Source organism: Pezoporus wallicus, unplaced genomic scaffold (assembly GCF_028554395.1).
Source record: "Pezoporus wallicus isolate ANWC-B61680 ecotype Strahan unplaced genomic scaffold, APGP_CSIRO_Pwel_v1 contig_4264, whole genome shotgun sequence".
Lineage (NCBI taxonomy): Eukaryota > Metazoa > Chordata > Aves > Psittaciformes > Psittacidae > Pezoporus > Pezoporus wallicus.
The window spans coordinates 2,096,276-2,117,036 of record NW_026637102.1 but is presented as its reverse complement, the minus strand read 5'-3'; the positions used below and the strand labels follow the sequence as shown (position 1 = coordinate 2,117,036).

At 43.4% G+C, this 20,761-nt stretch overlaps 1 protein-coding gene across 2 annotated transcripts in view; it reads right to left on the bottom strand.

Moving 5' to 3' along the window:
* Window positions 1–20,470, bottom strand: part of IPMK (inositol polyphosphate multikinase) — a 46,492-nt gene extending 26,022 nt beyond the window's left edge. The window contains exons 1-2 of one of the 2 annotated variants that reach the window (XM_057403373.1): window positions 20,215–20,470; window positions 15,437–15,522 (exon numbers count right to left, since the gene is read on the bottom strand). In XM_057403373.1, coding sequence (XP_057259356.1) covers window positions 15,437–15,522; window positions 20,215–20,449 — 321 coding nt within the window. In that variant the 5' untranslated portion in view covers window positions 20,450–20,470. Of the gene's footprint in view, window positions 1–15,436; window positions 15,523–18,730; window positions 19,186–20,214 lie in introns of those variants that run through there. The other variant, XM_057403374.1, reaches the window with a different exon arrangement.
* Window positions 20,471–20,761: the final 291 nt, after the last annotated feature.

Here is a 20,761-nt window from a genome sequence, read left to right as displayed (position 1 = left end):
ATTCCAACAGTACAAACTGGAGACACAAAATGTTATAACTGTTGGGCTTAAAAGCAAGTAAACATGATGCCGACATCTGGAAGGCTCACAACACAACCATTACAAATCACAACAACTAACTCATAGGAAGAATATGCCCCAGATATGTCCTGAGGCAGCTCAGATAGTCTAACAGACACTATGAAGTCATAATTTCCAGTTACTCAGGACTTTTTAATTCTGAAGCAAATTTACCATCCCTTAGTTTTTAATCCAAAGTACACTCTGTTTTGGTAAGTCTGATCCAAACAGATTAATCTGATTTTTAATGCAAACAGGAGCTGCTTGGGAGAACAGTAATGTTCTTTTCCTTATTTGAAGCAGCTCAACATTTAGGTTTTTTTGTTTTCTAAAGACCAGCTAATCACACAAATCACAAAGTGAGAATAAAACAAATGTTTAAATTTCATCAGGAAACTAGTTCTGGCAGTATGGACCTGTCTTTAATTGTCTTGATGAAAAAAATACATATTGGCAAAAATGTAGTCTAAACAGAATCTTCTAAAGTACACAAAAAGAGTTGATTTAAAAGAATATATATTTTATATTTGCATTATTTTAAAGCTACTTAAGTAGGAAACTTTAAATGCCAGAGTAGCATGTCAGCCTGAAACATCACCTTTTCTTATTGCTGGCTATCGTAAAGTGTCCCTTAAAAGCAACAGCGCTATAGCTTGCAGAGTCTCAGCATACACAATCAGCTGCCAACATCAGGCAGAGTTCAGCTTCCAATATGTTTTTGGGAGCGGGTCTTGAGGGGTGGGAAGCAGTTAATAAGCCATGTGCTCAAATTAGCAAATGCAAGATTTACAGATGATAGTGCAACCTTAATTCTGTCTCCCAATGTGTATGCATTATATTACAGACTTTAATTACCTGAGCGTACGCTGCATTTCCCTCCAGACTGCTACATCACCCACTTACACCAGACAAGTACAAGGGCCAAAAAAAAATGAGGTTGAAACAGCAGCTGTGATTTCAGCAACTCGTAACTGCTTGGCTTTACAACTCGGATGATAGCTTCTTTTTTCATAGTACCACCATCATGGTCTGACTTGCAAGTGCCTACAGTATTTGTTTCAACAAATATGACAGGAATTGAGCCATCTTTGCTTATATTCAAACTATCTGATATCGGAGTAATTCCAAAAATTAAATATTTGTGAATGCTGTTCTACTAAATGCTATTATACTGAATTGCATATTTTACTAATACATCGATAATACTACACATGAGATAGTAACCACTATTCTCACACCTACAGAAAAAAAAAAATCTTAAAACAAATCAGAATATATTCCCACAATCTGATCACATAAATGGATTTTCAAGTAAGTATGATGCATGCTTGTGACAATCATATCGTTCTTCCAAGTGTCGGGGGGGGGGGGGGGGGGGGGGGGGGGGAATTACAGCAGATTTAGCCATCTCACCTTCTAAAAAAAATGAAGGCTGTGAAAATAACTTCCAAAAATCTCCCAAAGAGATACTTATTTGGTCATGTTTATCAACCAGTCATTCTCTAACAATGCCAAAAAACAGTAGGTCTTATTTCATCCACTTCCACATGTTTTATGTGGTCAACTTTAGGCTGACTCTAGCAAGATTTGCAGCCCCAGGCATGGAATCATCTTTACAAGAGGCAAAGCAAACCCTGACCCATTTCTGAGGATGTGGCAGAGCTTCAAAACTTCAGCAGACAGAAGAAAAAAATGAAAAGGCAGCAGTCAAGCACAGCCATTACAGCAATGCTGAACAAACAGCACAGCGGAGCCGCATGTGAAGACCTGCAGGAGCCACAGACACCATACACAACTAGTCACTCTGAAACAGTCAGAGGTAAGCTTGATAGAGACAGACGGATGCAGCCCCTCTTTCTGTCCAATAACCACTTACTGCAGAGGCAAGGCATTTAAGTATTCTGAAAGACATAAGCAGGCACCTGACATTGCCCCATCACAAGCAAAAAGGGTTGTTTCCCTCTTCACAGGACAGCAAGCTCCCTTCTCATCTTTCATCCCACAAGATTTCTGGGCAACTAAAGATTAACAACAAAGCAAGTTTAAACTATTTCCTTCACTCACACCACCCCTACAACTAAACAAGACACCCAGCTGAGGACTGAGCAGGGCAGTGGGCATCAGGACGTTCTTGGTCAAAACTGGAAAATTACAAGATCACGTTTCATCAGGAATCTCCTGCCACAGAACAGAGCTTCCTCTTGCCTTCAATCTGTCCTAGGTTCACAACTCAGCAGCCCAATCAGATGTTACATTCAGCTTCAACTGTGCAGGAGCTGGAGTCTTCCATCAACTTCAGAGCTCTTTGAAGTCAAGGATAATTATCCTTTCAGGATGTGCAACAAAGCCAGATCCCTCAAGCACCACTATCACCTGTTAAGCAGTCTCCTAAGTAGGTCATGAGACTCTGATGAATATAGTCCAAAAATACATGGCAAACTGCACATCAAGGTCTCTACTCCAGAACGTACATTCCCTTGGTTCAGTTATGTCAATGTGCATTAAGACAGACTGGAACAGAGTTCACATTAGGCACTCTCCACTAGAGACCAAAATAAAGAGAACCCATCCTAAAAAAAAAAAAAAAAAAAAAAGCCTAAAAAAAGGCATACTACTGTCAGTCACCTGATAAGGAAGTTTCAATTTTAACTCACTAAATACTTCTCCCATTCTTACTTGCTCTTCCTTCTTACTTTGACAACACTTACCATCCACCCAATTGAACTGTACTGATGTTGTCCTCAAGTTACCCACTGCAAAAACTCAAGCTACCAGCAGCCAGAGATCCAGCAGATTTCAAAACAAGTCAAGTCTCTTTGCCAGTTCATACCTCCTTTGAAGAAGTATGGTATGACCAGTTCTCATCTATCTTTACAACTTTTGTGCCAAGGACAGCTGTGTTACTGCAATGCATGAAGTGGTGCAACAGGAATGCTGCTTTGCATTTTAAGGAAAGACACGGATCTGGTCAGAAACCACCACCTTGACACATCCAAATCCTCACCGATGCAAAAGCAAGTTGAACAAAGACAGCGGCCAGAGCGTTTTCATACAACTTCCTGCTTCAGGACGATGAGGTTTTTTTTACAGCAACTCCAACTATTCAAGAGCTATCAAAAGCTCCTCTGCCAGCAACAGACTCTACCTTGCGATGAGAACACTTAACATGACAGGGGCAACTAGTAGTAATCCTAATAAAACAAATGGACAGAGAAGAATAGCATCTACTAAAAGTAATTTTAGTTGATAGCTTGTGATTCTAGGAAAGTATGCAATAGCTCCTTCCACAAGGACTAAAAATAACACCCCAAAAGCTTTTCTCATATTTTCTACTGAAATAGAGAGGTTTTCAGCTGTTCAATAAGATACAGTAACATCAAAATAGAGATTTTTTTTTGTTTGCTTTGAATAATTAACTGTTTGGAGTCCCACCTACATTTTTGTTTGTGCAAAACTGGAAGTTACATTATCAGCTGTGAGCCTACGTGTTTCTTTTACTCGCCAGTCTAATGGACAAGCATACTGGTTCTTGCTTCCCAAACCTGCAACCAACCTTCCTGCTCACCACTGGCAAGGAAGGAAAGCAGCAAGGCTAAACTGTGTTAGAACACAGGGGCAAGAGAAACTGAAAAAGAACAGTAATAATACCACTATGAAACCTTAGGACGACTTTGATCAGTGTCTGCTCCAGTAAGGCAAAGTCTGGGTAACTGCATTCTGTAACACTCAGGCATGGTAAGCCAAGTAATTTGTTTTGCTTTGCCAGTAAGATTTATATACACACGCACATGTACATATATTTATGTAATACACGCACTCAGAAAAATAAATATCAAAAGACTGAAAAATAATTGCTACCAGATTGCTCCCCAAGTATTGAATATTACAGGAGTTTTAACAAGCATGTTATAAGCAGTAGGACATTCAACATAATCATAGAATCAACTCGGTGGGAAAAGACCTTTAAGATCATCAAGTCCAACCGTTACCCCAGGACTGCCAAGTCCACCACTAAACCATGTCACTAGGGGCCTTATCTACATGGTTTTTGAAGACTTCCAGCAATGGTGACTCCACCACTTCCCTGCTCCAATGCCTGACCACCCTTTAGGTGAAGAAATATTTCCTAAAATATTCAATCTAAACTCTTCCTGGTGCAGCCTCCCCATTTTCTCTTGTACTATCACTTGTTACTTGGGAGAAGAGACCAGCCACCTCCTCACTCCAACCTCCTTTCAGGTAGTTGTAGAGAGCAATAAGGTCCCCCATGAGCCTTCTCTCCTCCAGACTAAACAACCACAGTTCCATGAAACATTCCCCATAAGGCTTATTCTCCAAACCCTTCACCAGCTTTGTTGTTCTTCTCTAGACCCTGCTCCAGCACCTCAATGTCTCTCTTGTAGTGAGGAGCCCAGAACTGAACACAGTATTCAAGGCACAGCCTCACCAGTGCTGAGCACAGGGGGATGATCACTGCCCTGGTCCTGCTGGCCACACTATTGCTGATACAGGCCAGAATGCTGTTGGCCTTCTTGGCTGCCTGGGCACAAATTGGTTCATGTTCAGCAGCTGTCAATCAGCACCCCCAGGTCCCTTTCTACCGAGCACCTTTCCAGCCACTCTACCCCAAGCCTGTAGCATTCCATGGGGTTGTTGTGACCCAGCACTTTGCCTTGTTGAACCTCATACCATTGGCCACAGCCCATCGATCCAGCCTGTCCAGATGCCTCTGCACAGCCCTCCTACTCTCCAGCAGATCAACGCTCCTGCCCAACCAGATGCTGTCTACAAATTTACTGAGGGTGCAATCAATCCCCTCATCCAGACTGCCAGTAAAGACAGTAAACAACACTGGCCCCAATACCAGGCCCTTCAGGACATCACTACTGACCAGTTGCCAACTACACATAACACCATTCACCACCACTCTTTGGGCTCAGCCATCCAGCTAGTTTTCAATCCAGTGAAAAGTACACATATCCAGGCCATGAGCAGCCAGATTTTCCAGAAGATTGGTGCTGGAGACAGTGTCAAATGCTCCAGTGAAGTCCAAACAGACAGTGTCTACAGCCTTATCAACCAGATGGGTCACATTGTCATAGAGGGAGATCAAGTTGGTCAAGCAGCACCTGCCCTTCATGAACCCATGCTGACTGGGCCTAATCCTCCAGTTTTTCCGCATGTGCTGTGATCTCACTCAGGATGACCTGCTCCATGACCTTCCCCATCAGTGAGGTCAGGCTGACAGGACTGTAGTTTCCAGGGTCCTCCTTCCTGCCCTTTTTGTAGAGATGTGATGCTGGCCAACCTCTAGTCTTCTGTGACCTGCTCACTAGACCAGGACTGCTGACAGATGATGAACAGTGGCTTGAACTCACCTGCAAGCTCTCTTGGGTGGAACCCATCTGGCCCCATAGACTTGTGTACATCTAAGTGGAGCAGGAGGTTACTAGTCATTTCTTCCTGGATTATGGGGACTTGTATCAGCTCCCATCTTTGCCATCCAACTCAGGAGACTGAGTACCCTAAGGATAGCTTGTGTGACTATTAAGGACTGAAGCAAAGGTGGCATTAAATATCTCAGCCTTTTTATCATCCCTGGTCACTAAGTTTCCCCTAGTATCTAGTAAAGGATGGAGGTTCTCCGTGGCCCTCCCTTTATTGCCAATATATTTGTAAAAATACTTTTTATTATCTTTTATAGCAGTGGCCAGATTTAGTTCCAGCTGCGCCTTTGCCTTTTTAATTTTCTCCCTGCATTACCTAACAATGTCTTTGTACTCCTCATGGGGTGACAGTCCCTTCTTCCATAGGTGATAGACTCTCTTTTTCCCCGAGCTAGAGCAGTATCTCCTTGTTCAGCCAGGCTGGTCTCTTCCCCATCAGTTCGATTTTCAGCACATGGGGACTGCCTGCTCCTGCACCTTGAAAATTTAGTTCTTGAAGAGTATCCAGCCTTCCTGGACCCCTTTGTTCTTCAGTAATGTTTCATAAGGGGTTCTCTCAACCAGCATCCTAAATATGCCAAAGTCAGCCCTCCAGCAACCTAAGGTGGCAGTTTTGCTGACCTTCTTCCTGACTTCTCCAACCATCAAAAATTCTATTATTTAATTTTGTCCCAGACAGCCTCCAACCAGCACATCATCCGCCAGTCCTCTGGGAACAGCAAATCCAGCCAGGCATCTCCCCTGCTTGGTTCACTCACCAGCTGGGTCAGGAGCTTATCTTCCACACCCTCCAAGAACCTCCCGGACTGTTTCCTCTCTGTGGTATTGTATTTCCAGCAGACATCTGCTAGGTTTAAGTCCCTCATGAGAACAAGGGCTAGCCACTGTGAAACTTCTCCCAGTTGGAGAATGCTTCATGCACAGCTTCATCCTGGTTAGGTGGTCTGTAACAGACTCCTACTAGGATACCTGCTTGGCTGGCCTTCCCCCTGATCTTCACGCACAAACATTTAACCTTCTTGCTTATAACATTAAGTTCCAGGCAGTCAGTGCATGCCCTGACATACAGGGCAACCCCATCACTTCTCCTTCCTTACCTATTCCTTCTGTAGCTGTCCACTGCAGCACTCCAATCATGCAAACAATCCCACCACATTTCTGTAGTGGCAACTATGTCATGGTTTGCCTGCTGCACAATGGCTTCCAGCTCCTCCTATTTGTTGCCCATGCTGTGGGCATCGGCACATATTCATTCAAGTTTCCCTGTGTATCTGGCCTCCAACAGTGGCATGGCACCCCCTGGCTCATTTCTAGCAAGCCTGGTTTTATCCCCTTCTCCCTTCGAACCTAGTTTAAAGCCTTCTCTATGAGCCCTGCTAACTCCTGAGCTAGGATACTTTTCCTCCTTTGGGACAGGCATATCCCATCTGCTGCCAGCAGGCCTGGAGCACGTAAATTAACCCACGGTCAAAAATCCAAAAATTCTGACACTAACACCAGTGCCAGAGTCAGGAATTAATTTTCATGATTTTCCTGATGTTTCCACTGTTATTGCTTGTGACTGGCAAGAGAGACGAGAAAGCTACTTGGGCTCCTGAACAAGTCACCCCGCGGCCCTGAAGTCCTTCTTGAGAACCTTCAGCCTTCTTGTTGATGAGACTTCCTCACTGCCCTCCTGAAAGACTAGTAAAGGATAGTAACAATTAATATTTAATAGAGTTTTTAATTTGCTTATGGTTAATCTGGTACCTGGATGACCAAGAACATTATATTCCGCCATACGTACTGGTGATTCACATCTCTTTGCATACATAACAAACGTCCTTATGCAACATTCTCATATTACAAGCCTCTTTTTTTTAATCTGCAAACTGGAATTCTTGTTTTCAGAGACTGAATATATTTTCCTTTTCTTTCAAGGAGGCAACCTACACCTTCCTCAATCCCATACTGGCAGCCCACCAGCCATATCTTACTTTTAAATAAATTTATTACGCACAAAGTACTGTATTTTCTGTGTAACACCAAGATACCTTTAATGAGTTTATCCATATTCTGAAATATTCCTAACTGAAGTTTAAATGAGATTTGATCCAGCACTTGCATGACCCTCTAGCACAGCAGGAGCACTGTACTGTAACTTAATCCAATTTAACATACTGTGGATATGCACATTACAACTATGCATTATTCCTTTATTTTCAGCTAATCTACTCTTGGGCAAGAATCTTCCTCAGAATCAGGTTGGTAGGAGAACTGGATTTTTTTTTCATGTTTTCTCACATAGCATGGACTGTGGACTACTAAGTAGTAATAGTCCACCCAGTAGTTCCCCAATACCATCAAATTGCAATAACGACCTTTTACTGTCTCCTTTTATGAGATTTTCTTAGATTTATTAAAGCAGGTTATAGTTTATTCTGTGCTACACAATACACAAGGAGCACAGCAAAGAGATGCTCACCAGACCCTTCTAAGTTAACCTTCTACCAGGCAGCGAGTCCCTTCCAAACTGATTGTGCTATAGTGTACAAGAATCACAAATCTGTCATACTTTTTAAATCTTACTGTCCTGGTACAGCAGGCTTTCAGCCATTTAATAGTGGTCTGAAGTACCAAAAAAAAGGGTTTATAGGACAGTAGTAGGAGCTCATCAGATTCTTAGACCTACGCTTCATCTCTCTTAGACAACTCCTAATGAGAAACAGATTTGGATACAAGCTGCCAGTATTTCAAAATCGGTCAAAAAGCCATTTTCTTCTCATTAGCTGAAGAGTACTGCATGATCTTTCTTTTATAAAAATTTTTCTCTCCAGGCTTGTGGTTTAAAGAATAGAGTATGAGGCAATATCACACACTGGTTTGGGTACTTAAATTTGTTTCTTTTCCCCAGCAAGACAGAATCTCTCCCAGACAGATTCTCAACAGGAGGAATGATGCCACAGGCAGAAACGGGCTGTATCAGAATATGCTCACTGCGTTTGCAAACAGGTAATTTGTATACTTCAGTACAGGTGCCTCTTCTGGACATGTAGCAGGATCTGGATGTACCAGAATGAAACGCGGCCAAAGATAACCATTCAGGACATTGAACTACAGCTCCGAATGTCATATTAACAAAAAGTTTGGGCACAGCATTGCATCTCCAAAATAAGATGTTAAGAGAACTGCGCATCGTATTTTTCCAAGCTTTGTCCTTACAAGACTGAAAATCAGAACCTTAGCTGGGGACTTGATCACAGGATAAGGATATTTTAGTACACAATAGCAGCATGACAGCCATCAGCCATTCTTTTTTCAGTCAAGGATAATCATCTAAATCAAGACTATAAAACAAGTTAACTGAGTTTACAAAATAGGGTAATTCATCCTGAAGCAAGACACTTCCAATCCCTCTCCTTTTCCGTCACTAGCAGAGAACAGTTGACAGAACACAGGCTGCCTTATCATGATTTGTGCTATATAGGCTAAAAGAGGGCTGAGCTTTATGAGTCAGTTCTTGCAGCTCCATGCAAAAGCTTCCAGGCCAAAACACATCTTTCAGGCTGCTGGCTTGATTTTATGCCATGGAGGGGGAGGGAAGTCACCAGAAGTCTTCTGCACTGCCTGAAGCTGCTTGAATACTAATTAAAATTAGACAATGCAAAAAAGAAGAAAGCATCAAGCAGCAGTGAAAAGCCACAGTATAGGAGTAGTGGCAGGTTACTGACAATCAGGTAAGTAACATAGTAAGGAGAAAATTATTGATAATGGTCCAAGCAGGCACACTCCCTGCACATTTCTTCTCTGTAACCACAGAAGCACAAGGAATTATGTCTTCAGGAACATTAACGTAATTGGGTCTTCACTAACATGCTATCCTCTAGTCAAAAACTCAAAAACTGTCACAAGACAGATGGCAGAAGTTGAACAAACAATATTAATTCTGCCTTACATCAGATTGTAAAATGAGTTAGTAAATTCTTTAGGGGAAACAAAACAGAAAGCCAGGTCACTGCCCTATTGAAACCTGCATTATAATGCAGCCAACAGAAGTTCAGAACAACAATTGTACAGGCTACCATGAAACCATTGCTTCCTAACCTTCAAGTGCTTGACTCTCACCTAACTAACTTAAATCTCTTTTACATGCTGAAGCTATTTGTGTCTCTTACATCCTGGCTTTGTTTTCAGAACATGCAACAAGAGTGAAAAACAATTTCTATTATCTACAGTGGTAACAGCTTCCTTGCATTCATATTATATGTCCGCAGGGCTTGAACCCTGAACTTTCAAACTACTGCTATGGCAGTTAACAGAGCCATCATTAACTGGCAATGGGTGGAAGATCTGTTATCCAGAAGGGCCATGTGATTAGGCCGATTATCTTTTCCCAATGCTACGTGGGGTAAATCAGCTCCCTTGGTTCCCAAGCATTGTGACAGAGACAGAAGGCTGCCAGAGCTGAACTGGAACTGGGAGAACCCCATCTACCTTGTCATTCCAACTTTCCTTTATCACCCTTGCACTCTGGGACAAAGGTATCTGGGCAAGACTTGTAATAAACATTCTCAGAAACCTTATAGTACTGCAGGTATGTTATTTGGAGCCATAACTTGACTCCAAGCCATGACCTGCAGCCATTAGCAAACGGGGGGGGGGGGGGGGGGGGGAGGGAAAGGGTAAGTGATGGAAGTTGTCCATGCTGCCAGAGCTTTCTCAGGACAGTTTTCAGCAAGCGGGATGAGGGGGAAGGTATACTTATACCCCAAGCATCCCACAGTCACCATAGGAAAGCAGAAGGCCAATTCAAATAAAAGTATACAGGAACACTGATTGATCTGTGAAGCATAAAACCCCAGTTTATTACCTACTGCATTAGTAGGTTTTGAAACTTCAGTATGCCATGCTCAGAACAGGTACACACAGTAACAAAGGTTTACAGCCCCACCGAGGGAATGCCAGAGTGAAAGAGCTGCCATTTCAAAAGAGTTCACCATCCTTCTCTTGTTCTGTTGAACATAGCAAACACTCAATCTCTTAGTGCTAAACACACAGCTTGTAGGAGGAAATGGTAGTCATGAAGGTAACATTAACAACTGTATATTCTCTCTTCCTCTGTTTTAAATAATTGCAGCCCAAGCTCTATGGTCTTGTGCCTCCAAAAGCAGTTTGTCCTATTTAAAGCTTGACATTCCAGCTTCCTCCCCCTCTTCAGGGCACCAACAAGACTGTAGTTTCTGCAATGCTACATTCTTGATGTGATAAATTAAGAAAAAAACCCTGTTCTGAAGAGGACAGCTCTGAAACAGGAAGACAGAGTTATGCTAGCACACAGTGCTCTTGGGTACAGCCTGGCTTGTTTGAGACAAGAGCTCTGGAGCTCTGTATGCAGCTAAGCAGGGGGTTTCACCTCATACAGTGACTGCACTAACCTTCTCAAAGGATGCTTTTCTCACAGTTCCCAACTCATCTGCCAGAAGAGATCACCATAGGAGGGTTGATAGGTTTCTTCCCTTCCCTCTCCCAACACTGCTGAACTAAATCAGAGTGCTCCGCATGCATAAATGCACCCTGGCATAAAGCAGGCTGAAGCCAAATACTAGAACACATCCAGTAGTAGCCTGGTTCTGTGGATTTCTTAGCGTGCATGTGTAGGCAGCATACCATAAACACATACTGCCTTTTACAATTTATATGCTTTAATGGAAATGGGTCACTACTACATAATACATTATACTACATTTTTAAACACTATTTTCCTATTTCCACATCTCTGTACACTGCTTCCTCCTGAAACTCCTTAAAAAGTCCTTTAAAGTGCCTCCACCTACAGGCTCTCGCTGAGTATTTCCATTAGATGGAAACAACAGATCATCAGTGTAAACAGCCCTTAAAAAAAACACAACCCTTCTACTTCAATTTTTTTCCCTACTCTCTTGCTGCTCGTACCTACTGAAAATGGAGCATTCTGTAGCTACTCAAGGTGTAAATACTCAAAATTTTTTTACCCAGGTAAGGGTACCAGAAGACCTGGTGAAACACTCCATAATTATGCAGCCTATGTTTGTAAAAAGTTCATGCCCTCAGGTACAAGAATGAAGTTTGCAGGAACAAAATTAAAATGTTAATTATTTTGAATTGATAATTACTGGTATTTACAGAACTCAACAGAAAGTGGACATTACCACTAGGAAATCACACTCCAGTGATAAGTTAAGCAATACATAGTAAGTTATTAACAGCAACTACAAATAGCTCATTGTTCTGCAACATTTTATCATAGAAGGTATTCACAATGATCTTGTCACACTATTCTCCCCCAACACAGAATCATGGCAAGCCATTTCCCCATCAGTAGAGAATGACACATATTGCTATACTAGAGGCAAAAGTTTGGTTTACTTGGTGAAATAAACTCTTAAGAAAGAGCGCATGTATTTAGAGGGTTGGGTGGTTTGTTTGTTGGGGCTTTTTTAACTGCTAATCTGAAAACACACTATAAGGAAAACAGAAAGGTAGCCTAATGGCAGTCTGAGCAGGAATTACTTGAGAGATTTCCCAGTTTTCCACTTTGACAGAGAGCTGTGAAATTCTTCAAAATTTCCAGCTGTCTGCCACTTCTGAGCAAGTTTCAGATAACTATTAGCATTTTGTATTACAGTGTCTCACTCAAGTTTCCATTCCAAAATGGAAGCCTATTTCTTTTGGGCTCTACCACTCAGCATTCAGCTTGGTGCTCAACTCAAAACAACCCATCAGTAACCACAGGAAAAAACTTTTGGTGATTCACTGACACAGACTATGGCCTTCTGTCATGTTCACATATCCAGCTAAAAGAAAATCCAGCAGTTTCAGAAGAGAAGATTCTCTTGTCCAGATAGAATCATAGAATGGTTAGGGTTCAAAAGGACCTCAAGATCATCCAATTCCAATCCCCCTGCCATGGGCAAGGATGCCTCACACTAGACCGTATTGCCCAAGGCTCTGTCCAACCTGGCCTTGAACATGAAGCATTCACACTTCTTTGGACAACCCTTTCCAGTGACTCACCACCCTCACAGTAAAGAATTTCTTTCTTATATCTAACCTGAACTTCCCCTGTTTAAGTTTGAACCCATTACCCCTTGTCCTACCGCTACAGTCCCTGATGAAAAGTCCCTCTCCCACATTCTTGTAGGCCCCCTTCAGATACTGGAAGGCTGCTAGAAGGTAACATCTACCTGGTATCAGGTTAAATGTATCAGTTATAGTCAAACTTGTCTGTCAATGCCTTGTTAACTCTATTATGACACGTTTCCTGCAGCCTTCAGCTCACAAGCACTCAGACTGTATGCTGAAACAGGGCTTCCCAGTCACTGGTAGTTACCAGAAAACACTTCTGCCTCAGATCTGCAATAGCTGCTCTCCAGCTGTAAGTGAGGCAAGCTCATCTTCTTGCTACCATAATACAAAGGTTCTCAGTTACTTCAGCCAAGGAGTTTCGCTTCACCCACAAGTAAAAAACACCACTTGTTTCTGTCCCAGGTACTGGGGTACTAATTTTAATTCAAGGCCAGGGTAAGGTAGCATGCAAAGGAAACAATAACATACCTATCGCTAGAAACAAAACAGTTATAAGCAAGTCATAAGTTATGACAAAATAGACACAGAAATAAAGAAACAAGTGACAATTCACATATACTAACTGGCAACCTTCTGGTGTGATCTTATCAATGGACTTGCTGTCTAGTCCTGACAAAGTGACAGCCTGGGATTCATCAGTCTTGTTTCACTTGTTTCATTTCTGCACTGTTTCTCACCATCTCCCGCCTTGTAAACAACCCCTTGTGGTAAAACTCTCCTTTGCCCAGTCTCTGGAAGCTCATTAACTTCTCCAAGGTGATAAAGTTTCTTCTGATTGTGGACCAAAAGATGCCTTGAGCTCAGTCACCAAAACAGGGCAGTCCTGCTGTTGTTTCCACTGCTCATCAGATTAATCACTAAAACTGACAACAGACAATCAACACAAGGAAGTTTTGCAGCCTTTTAAATAAGTCAAATCAGTTCATCTGTGCCCAAAAAGCACCAGCATAGCAGAAGGCCTTTCTCTATTGGCAGCAATGAGCTACTCTAATCAGCTCAAGCTCTAGGTGTAACTGTACCTTACACTGAACCTCACAATCTGCAGTAATCCTCATCTTGTAACAACCGTATGTAGTGCTCAGGTGCCTATATCCTGCATCACAAGGTTTCTGCCCAAGAGCAAACATGGTAATAGTTAATCATTGAGAAGTGACAAATCCCCAAGACCTTTCTCCTGTACTTTCACCTATACAATGCACATGCATCTGTTCACCTTCCCTTTTCCCCAAAAAAGGCATTCTAGTCCACACACAACTAGTTGTGTGTGCACCCTTCTCTTTCTTCATTATTTTTCAAGAATTACCCAACCCTTTTCCCAAATGCCTGATAACCAAAAAATTCTGTGATGGAAGTAACCCAGCAAGGCCCTGGAAGACATAATGAAATTAACTTTGCAACTTACTAGCATTGAAACCTGACTTCTTCCCCTATGACATGGCATAGTAACAAGGGCACTAATACAAAACTTTTTCTCAAAGATTTTGCTCAAGGTCTTGCTCAAAGTTTGTCACACTAGTTTAAGAAACAGGCAAAAAGATAAAGCCTGTGCTGTAAATGGCTAACATCTAAGCAATGCTCAAGCTTACCCCTCTTACCCACTGGATTTAGACAGTGATAGCACATTACTGTCCACACCTCAGGATTTCACAGAAGAGTAAGCAGCAGCCTGGCACTCAAAGGAGTATGTTCGAGCTTTCTCCTCCTACTGAAAAATGACCGCGCAGGCTGAATTGCAGCTTTCTAACCTCATCTAAATGACAGTCACTAAGAAAACTCAGAAAAATATTTACATTTACATTTAACTGGCTCCTGCTGAGCTCCTACTAAGTCAAGAACTGCTGTTTTGTCTAGCAGTCCCATCATGAGAATTATCAAGTAATGCTAGCATGCAAACACAATATTCTCTCAGTGCACATTGCTTAGTCTGTTTTAATGTGAGACATTTCCACAAAATAACCAAGGTGTTTTGGAAACTTAACACCCTTAGAGGGTGGGGGGAGAAAAATCAAACAGCACAACATAAAAAATATACATATATACACGTATATATATAAAAAAAAGTCTCAAGACTTCTCTCTCATCCTGCATCATGAAGTTTTCCATAGTTCTTTTTACCTAGTAAGTCACGGAACGGGATGACATATCAGGCTGATGCAGAAAAACCACATGATGGACTATCACGGGCAGGTAGGTTGGCAAGGAAAAGGGGCTCTAAGAACAGTGTTTTTGCATAAGAGAAGCGATAGCTTTCCTGGTCTGTGTTATTGAAGTTATTGATAAAGCAAACTGAAGATGAATAATAGGAAAAATACATCAAACTAAAGTTAAAACAACTGGAGAGTTTAACTTTCTATTGACTTTATAAAGGAGCTGAATTTTAATACAGTGAAGAGACCAACACTTTTAGCAAGAAACCAGACTAGACAGAACTGCGAGACATGCTAAATTTAGATACAACGAATTCTGAGACAATCTGCAACATGAGAAAGATGGGATCAAACATACCATCCTTTAATCAGAAATGGAGATCACACAAGGCTTTTCAATAAAATCTTAGATCCTGTGAAAAACCCAGAGTCCCATGAGCAAATGAGCAAGCTTAAAAACTGTGAGTGAAGTAGACCTGTCATGGGGACAGACATCCACAAAGGAGAAAGTTCTAGACAGCACACAGATACCAAGACAGGGCTGTTGCTGACCTACTGTTCAAATATTTAGGTTTTACTTTCCCACCACAACAGGTTGGGAACTGTATCTTCTACAGGAAGCACACCCATCATTTCACCCACAGCCAGACAGCTCCCTCCATGCTGCAGGACCCTCACCTTGTTGTAGAACTCCTGCTCCCTGGGACCACGAGGTGGTGGCTGCAACTGCTTCAGGACAGTCCCATCTGGATGCTGAAGTATACCTAGAAGAGAAGTACCTCCTTCACGGCTTGGTTTTACAGGTTGCTTCCCCTCACCCCAAACAACAAATACACGATCAGGGACAGCCTATTTGCAAAGTTGTACTGCTTTCAGTATACACACAGTAGAGCTGAAATTGACAGCCCCTACAAACAAACCTTAGCGGAGGGCTGCTTGCATTTTTCTCCATCTTTTTAGACATTAGATGATTTCCTGGGTCTAATTCTGCTCAAGGCCAACACAGTATTGGGATTTGACATTAAAAATTCCACCCAAAAAAATGCATTAACTATGGAAGATTACATAGACACTCCCTTTTTAAATAACTGATAAGTTATTTAACAGTAAGTTAAAAGAGTTAGTACCAAGTTTAATGCATTCACCTCAGCCAGGCAATCACCTTCATCATGCACCAAAAAAAAGACCTGAACATACCCTCACAAAACAGCCCTAATGACTCTCCAGACAGCAACACTGCTGAGTAGCTGCATAAGAAACACAACTGAATATCTGAGGGTACTCAAAGAAATGGATATGGGCAAGAATGGAGAACAGTAACTGCATCCCTCTGAAAGTTTCTGCATCCCTCTAGGTTTCAAGATCATCAGCTGCAAGAGAAAAAGAAAAACCAACTTCTGGAAAATAAATTTTCCCCTAGAATTTATTCATAGTTTTTCAGATAGTAATTCATTTTGTTTACAAGGGAAGGAAAAAACATAAGCACTATCAACAGTAGGCTCCAGCTTCAGCTTACCACTTGAGGAAACACAGTACAATGAGCCAGGAGCTTTGTGTCCCAAAAAGAGTTTGCAGTTGTAACAGCAATTGTGTTTTGCCTTTTAGAAAGCATTATCTCTGAATGGGCTCTGTTGTGCAGCCTTGGAAACTAAACAAAATCTTCAGAGTCTAAGATATTTACTTTAAAACAACCACCAGACTTAGAAAAATTGTTTCACTAGTTGGCTGCGCCAATGAAGAAAGAGTGGTTTGTAAAAACATGCGTAAAAGCTCTCAAGTTACATTGTTTGCTGAAAGCTGGATTTTGTATACTTTCCAGAACTAGAAAAACATTGCCACACAATGCCCAGACTACCACATCTTCAAGACACAACACCTTATCATGCCCTCCCTGTACCCTTTTACCTGTGCTGGAAAGCACTAGCAAAGTGCACAAAGTATCTGAATGGCACGTGTTTGGAATGTGAACTGCTAACAATCACAACATTACAAAAAAGTTTTATAATACATACTCCTCAAAATCTGCATGTTGGCTTTGATGAAAAAACAAGTAGACAATCTACAAGGTAGAAAGGCCAGGCAAATTTTCCTGGAAGTAGGACCCATACACTACTGGGTTGATACATATTACTTGAAGAATTTATTATAACCTGGCATTATCTGAAGTTCCCTCATCCTCTGAATTTCTTGACAAACTAGAGCACCTACTCTGTAACTGTGACTGAGGCAGGCCTGGAAACCAAAAACTAGTGCTTCAACATTCACCATGAAGATGAGAACTCCGTAACTCTCCCTCTGATCTACAACCAACCACCTGAGATACCATCACCTGCAGGTCATATTAACATATGGGCATTGGTTATGGTTTTGTTCTAGGGTTCCTTAGGTTTTTGAGCACAGACAGGAAGTAGTATTGTTTTAACATACAAGTACGCAATTCAACATTTCTGAAGAAGCAACAGAACTATACCAAAATTAAAATTCTGAAACCTCTTACAAACATTTCTCTATGGCTCTGCAAGCAAAGCTTACTGGCATTCTGAAACCCAAATCCACTGCAAAAATAAACAACACAGATGTATGCACTCCTCTAAACAAGCATCACATCCAGTCCATACACTTCACTGAACTATAGACAAAACCTGTTATGCACAGACAAGCCAAACATTTACTTCAGAAAGATCCTCCATCCTCTTGAGGGTAGCTAATAAGGACTGACCAGTATGTATGTGCCATCTTAACCTTTTTAGCAGGAAACAGCTGCCAGAGCTAGAAGTTTAGTGACTTTCATTACTAAGCAAGTCACACTGAAAAAGAATGGCTCCTTTAGCTACAGAATCCCACTAACAACTTGGGAACCTGCAGCATTTTACAGGTAGAGTCACCAGACCACAGCCAAGTGCAGGAGGCTCTATAAGGTGACATATCCCACCAACAACTGTCTCTCTCCTCATGCCTATGGAAGCGAGCCACAACCTTACTTACTCCATGTGATTTACTCTGTTCCAGGGGAAGCAATACTACACAGCATTCAACAGAAGGTCAATCATTATGCCCAGAAGCCAAGAGACTATGTTTGCATGCAGAGAGAATGCTACAAGGCTTTCTTTGCAAAGCAGTAAGAGTCACAAGGAGCAAAGGGAAAACTGAAAGGTTATTCAGGAGGGAGGGAACCACATGGCAATGAAATTTTAAGGTCTACTTTATTTAAAAAAAAAAAAAAAATTAAAAAACTAAAAATATTTTGGATACCCACAAGTCCTCTGTATCTTTCTATGCAAGGGCAGAAGGGAAGTTGGGTGCAGAGGACAGCAGTGATATAGAGGAAGAAGCTGAGCAGAACAAGGAAGGCTCTGAGCTTGAATCAGTAAACATCTCAGATACTAACGCCAGCCGGGTACAACCTTCAAGGTACATTTTGTATGTTGTATGCATAGCAATAGAGGTATCCTGACAAAAAGGTGTGCTGGGTTTATAGCTTTAGGCTTTTAAAATACTAAAGGTTCAATGGCAGAACAGAAAATAACAGGAAGGGCGACTACTGCAGGAAAAGGCAGAAAAAGACAGTGGAGAAGGTAGAAGACACAGGGTCTCCTCACGCACGCCTGAAGTTTTCACAGATTCTGGCATACAGATTGTGATATTTCTTACCAGTGCTATTAGCACCTACATATATTCAAACATCTGGCCACTAGCTTCACAACAAAGATACCAAGGGGAATAGCACGGCAGAATTATACGTGACCCTTTATAATGATCTTTTGCATCTCAACTGCCTGCACTCCTACATACATCTGTAAAGAAATAAAATAAGAATATTCAGTTACAAAAATTAGAGTGCTGTGAGTGCCAGAGCAGCTCTGGTCTTCACCTACATGTAAAACTGTTTCTAAGATGAGATCATTAACTGTGGTGATACCCCTGCAGGAAAATCTTGGTCTTGATCATCAGATATAGTGGAGCTAGCTTTACCTAATCCATTTGAGCTGCACCCACAATGATAGCACATCACCCATGCTGTCTTGATCCAACTGATAAAATTCATGTGGCAAAGGTGAGGCTTTCCCTGAACAAGCCTTTTTTAACTGATCCCACCCTATGTTATGATACAGGAACAACGAAGCTCTACAGCTCCAAGGATCCAACGCACCTCCCTCTACATTTTATTGCACCAACTGCAGCAAGGGCAAGGGACAAGAACTACTTTGCTGTGGATATTATCAGCAACAAGACATGCCACAGACGCAGGCTGTAGATAAGACAAACTCACAGTGCCATTAGTACTGCAATTCCACTCAGTGATAGCTGAAGGGGTTCTGATGAACTACCCCTAGCCTATTCAGCAAAGACAGTTCCTACCTATTAGGGTTCAAAGGCAACATGACAGCTGCTCTCAGAGCACACTGATAGTTAAATATATACCTTGCATTTGGCTCAGAGGCAGAAGTTGTACCAAATGCGTTGTTCTGGAAGGGGAGAAATGCCATTTAGCAATGCTAATTTGGCTGCTTGCTCTGGCAGTGACCGCTGCCTATGTTAAAAGGCACCTTTCATGAGAAGGGCTAACACCTCACTCCTCAACCTGGAATTAAAATGGAAATTTAAAGGCAGTGGAGGCACACATCAGAAATGCTGCATCCTCATATTTGTATTATTAGACCGCTTAATAGCCATTGGGTTGGGCTTACTCTTACCATCTAATTAACAACCAACTAGTAAGTTACCCCAGGCTGGTAAATCACTCATTAATACTTCACCCAAGTTTCTGGTGGCCATAGGTTTGGGGGCTACCTTCAGATAAAGCACAGGTCCAACATACGTTCTGAGGGTATGAGGGCACTGTTATCAAAATTCCCACTTTTTAAAAGGTGCCTGATAAAATGAAGCTAACTGAGAAGCTTAAAGGCGCCGTTAACTATTCCGTCCTGGCGGGCCACTGCCATTTATGCAAACCATCAGAAGACAGACATTTGGCACTGCTGAAACCACTCTGCCCACGACCTGCGTACATCGGGTGAGCTCTGGCAGTTCCTCCACCCTTCGAAAGGAGGAAGCAGACCCTGGCCGGATAGACCGGGCCCTCAGTATCGAGGTGACCACCAAACACCAGCACCGACACGCAGTCCCCGGGGCAAACAGGTGCCCGCAGCTCAGCGCGGGACCTCAGCCATCAAAGCGACAAGCCCTGACACCGCTCCTGAGGTGCCGGGCATGTGTCCCCCCGCCGCCAGTGAGCGGCTCCCTCCTGTCACCAACACCACCTCCGACCAACAGCACAACTACCGGCCGCCGCCAGCGGGACGTGAGGAGAATTGAAGCGAGACCCGCCCCGCTACAACCAGCTCTACAAGAATTAAGATAAACGGGAGAGCGGGTATGCGGGGGAGCTCCCTCACGGGTGGCCCGGGTCGCAGCTCCCTCCGCCGCCCCTCTCCCCGCGCCCCGCCGCCGCTCACCGCCTTTATCCTTGCCGTACATGTGTCCGGCCACCTGGTGCGACAGCGGTACGCAGCCGTTCAGCCCCCGCCGCCGGCCCCCTGCCGCCGCCGCCGCGGGGCCCGGGGAAGCGCCGAGCACCGGCTGGGCCGCGGCCTCCTCAGCCTCGCCGTGCCCGCCGCCCGCGCAGCGCCCGCGCCCGCCTTCGGGGCGCCCCGCCGCGGGCGGCGCCGGTCGCAGGGGCTCCGTGGCCATTTCCCGGGTGGGGAGGAGGGGGGCGGGGGGGGCGGCGGGAGGTGAGGGGCTGCCGCGCTGCGGCGGCCCTGGGCGGGCCTCAGCGGGCGCTGCGTGCCGGAGCGCGGGCAACTAGGGCCCGCAGCTCCATCACCCCGCTCCGCTCCGCTCCACACCACGCCGCACCGCCCACCCCGCCGTCGAGGTAGCGAATGGCCGCGGCTCCGCCCCACCCCGGACGTGGCTCCGCCTCCGCCGCTCCGTCTGGCCCTCGGTGGGGTGGGTGGGAGGCTTCGCCGCCCGATCGTGCCGGTGTCACCGAGCGATGAGCGG